This window comes from Nanorana parkeri, unplaced genomic scaffold (assembly GCF_000935625.1).
Source record: "Nanorana parkeri isolate BGI_ZX_2015 unplaced genomic scaffold, ASM93562v1 scaffold3388, whole genome shotgun sequence".
Taxonomy (NCBI): domain Eukaryota; kingdom Metazoa; phylum Chordata; class Amphibia; order Anura; family Dicroglossidae; genus Nanorana; species Nanorana parkeri.
The window spans coordinates 31,390-32,149 of record NW_017309656.1 but is presented as its reverse complement, the minus strand read 5'-3'; the positions used below and the strand labels follow the sequence as shown (position 1 = coordinate 32,149).

Below are 760 nucleotides of genomic sequence, written 5' to 3'. Positions count from 1 at the left end.
TTGGCTGTTTGCCCGCCCCCATTGTCTGTGTGCCCGCTCTCATTGTCTGTGTGCCCGCCCCCATTGTCTGTGTGCCCCCCCTTATCATTTGTGCCCCCCACGGGCAGGGACATGTGGTGACTGTTGGCTTCTTCCTGGCAGACGTACAGAGACCTGAAGGACCGGCAGCAGCTGATGGTTTATCGGTGTAAGGTGGATCGCGGATCTCTGGAGGAAGACAAAATCGACCAGATTCTCGGCAACACCGTGAGTAGAGCCGCACACGCGATGTGTAAGGGGGCCCCAACTATCACGGGGGCCCGTCCATCTCCTGGTGCTACAATGGAGGGGGAGGGTCCCCGTCCATCTCCTGGTGCTACAATGGAGGCGGAGGGTCCCCGTCCATCTCCTGGTGCTACAATGGAGGGGGAGGGTCCCCGTCCATCTCCTGGCGCTACAATGGAGGGGGAGGGTCCCCGTCCATCTCCTGGCGCTACAATGGAGGGGGAGGGTCCCCGTCCATCTCCTGGCGCTACAATGGAGGGGGAGGGTCCCCGTCCATCTCCTGGCGCTACAATGGAGGGGGAGGGTCCCCGTCCATCTCCTGGCGCTACAATGGAGGGGGAGGGTCCCCGTCCATCTCCTGGCGCTACAATGGAGGGGGAGGGTCCCCGTCCATCTCCTGGCGCTACAATGGAGGGGGAGGGTCCCCGTCCATCTCCTGGCGCTACAATGGAGGGGGAGGGTCCCCGTCCATCTCCTGGCGCTACAATGGAGGGGG

The 760-nt window shown here is 63.2% G+C and overlaps 1 protein-coding gene across 1 annotated transcript in view; it reads left to right on the top strand.

Annotated features, from left to right (window-relative positions):
* VIPAS39 (VPS33B interacting protein, apical-basolateral polarity regulator, spe-39 homolog) overlaps positions 1 to 760 on the top strand; it is a 16,264-nt gene that overhangs the window by 13,151 nt on the left and 2,353 nt on the right. The window contains exon 15 of the mRNA XM_018574942.1: positions 142 to 246. Within this exon, the coding sequence (XP_018430444.1) occupies positions 142 to 246 (105 nt within the window). The remainder of the gene's footprint in view (positions 1 to 141; positions 247 to 760) is intronic.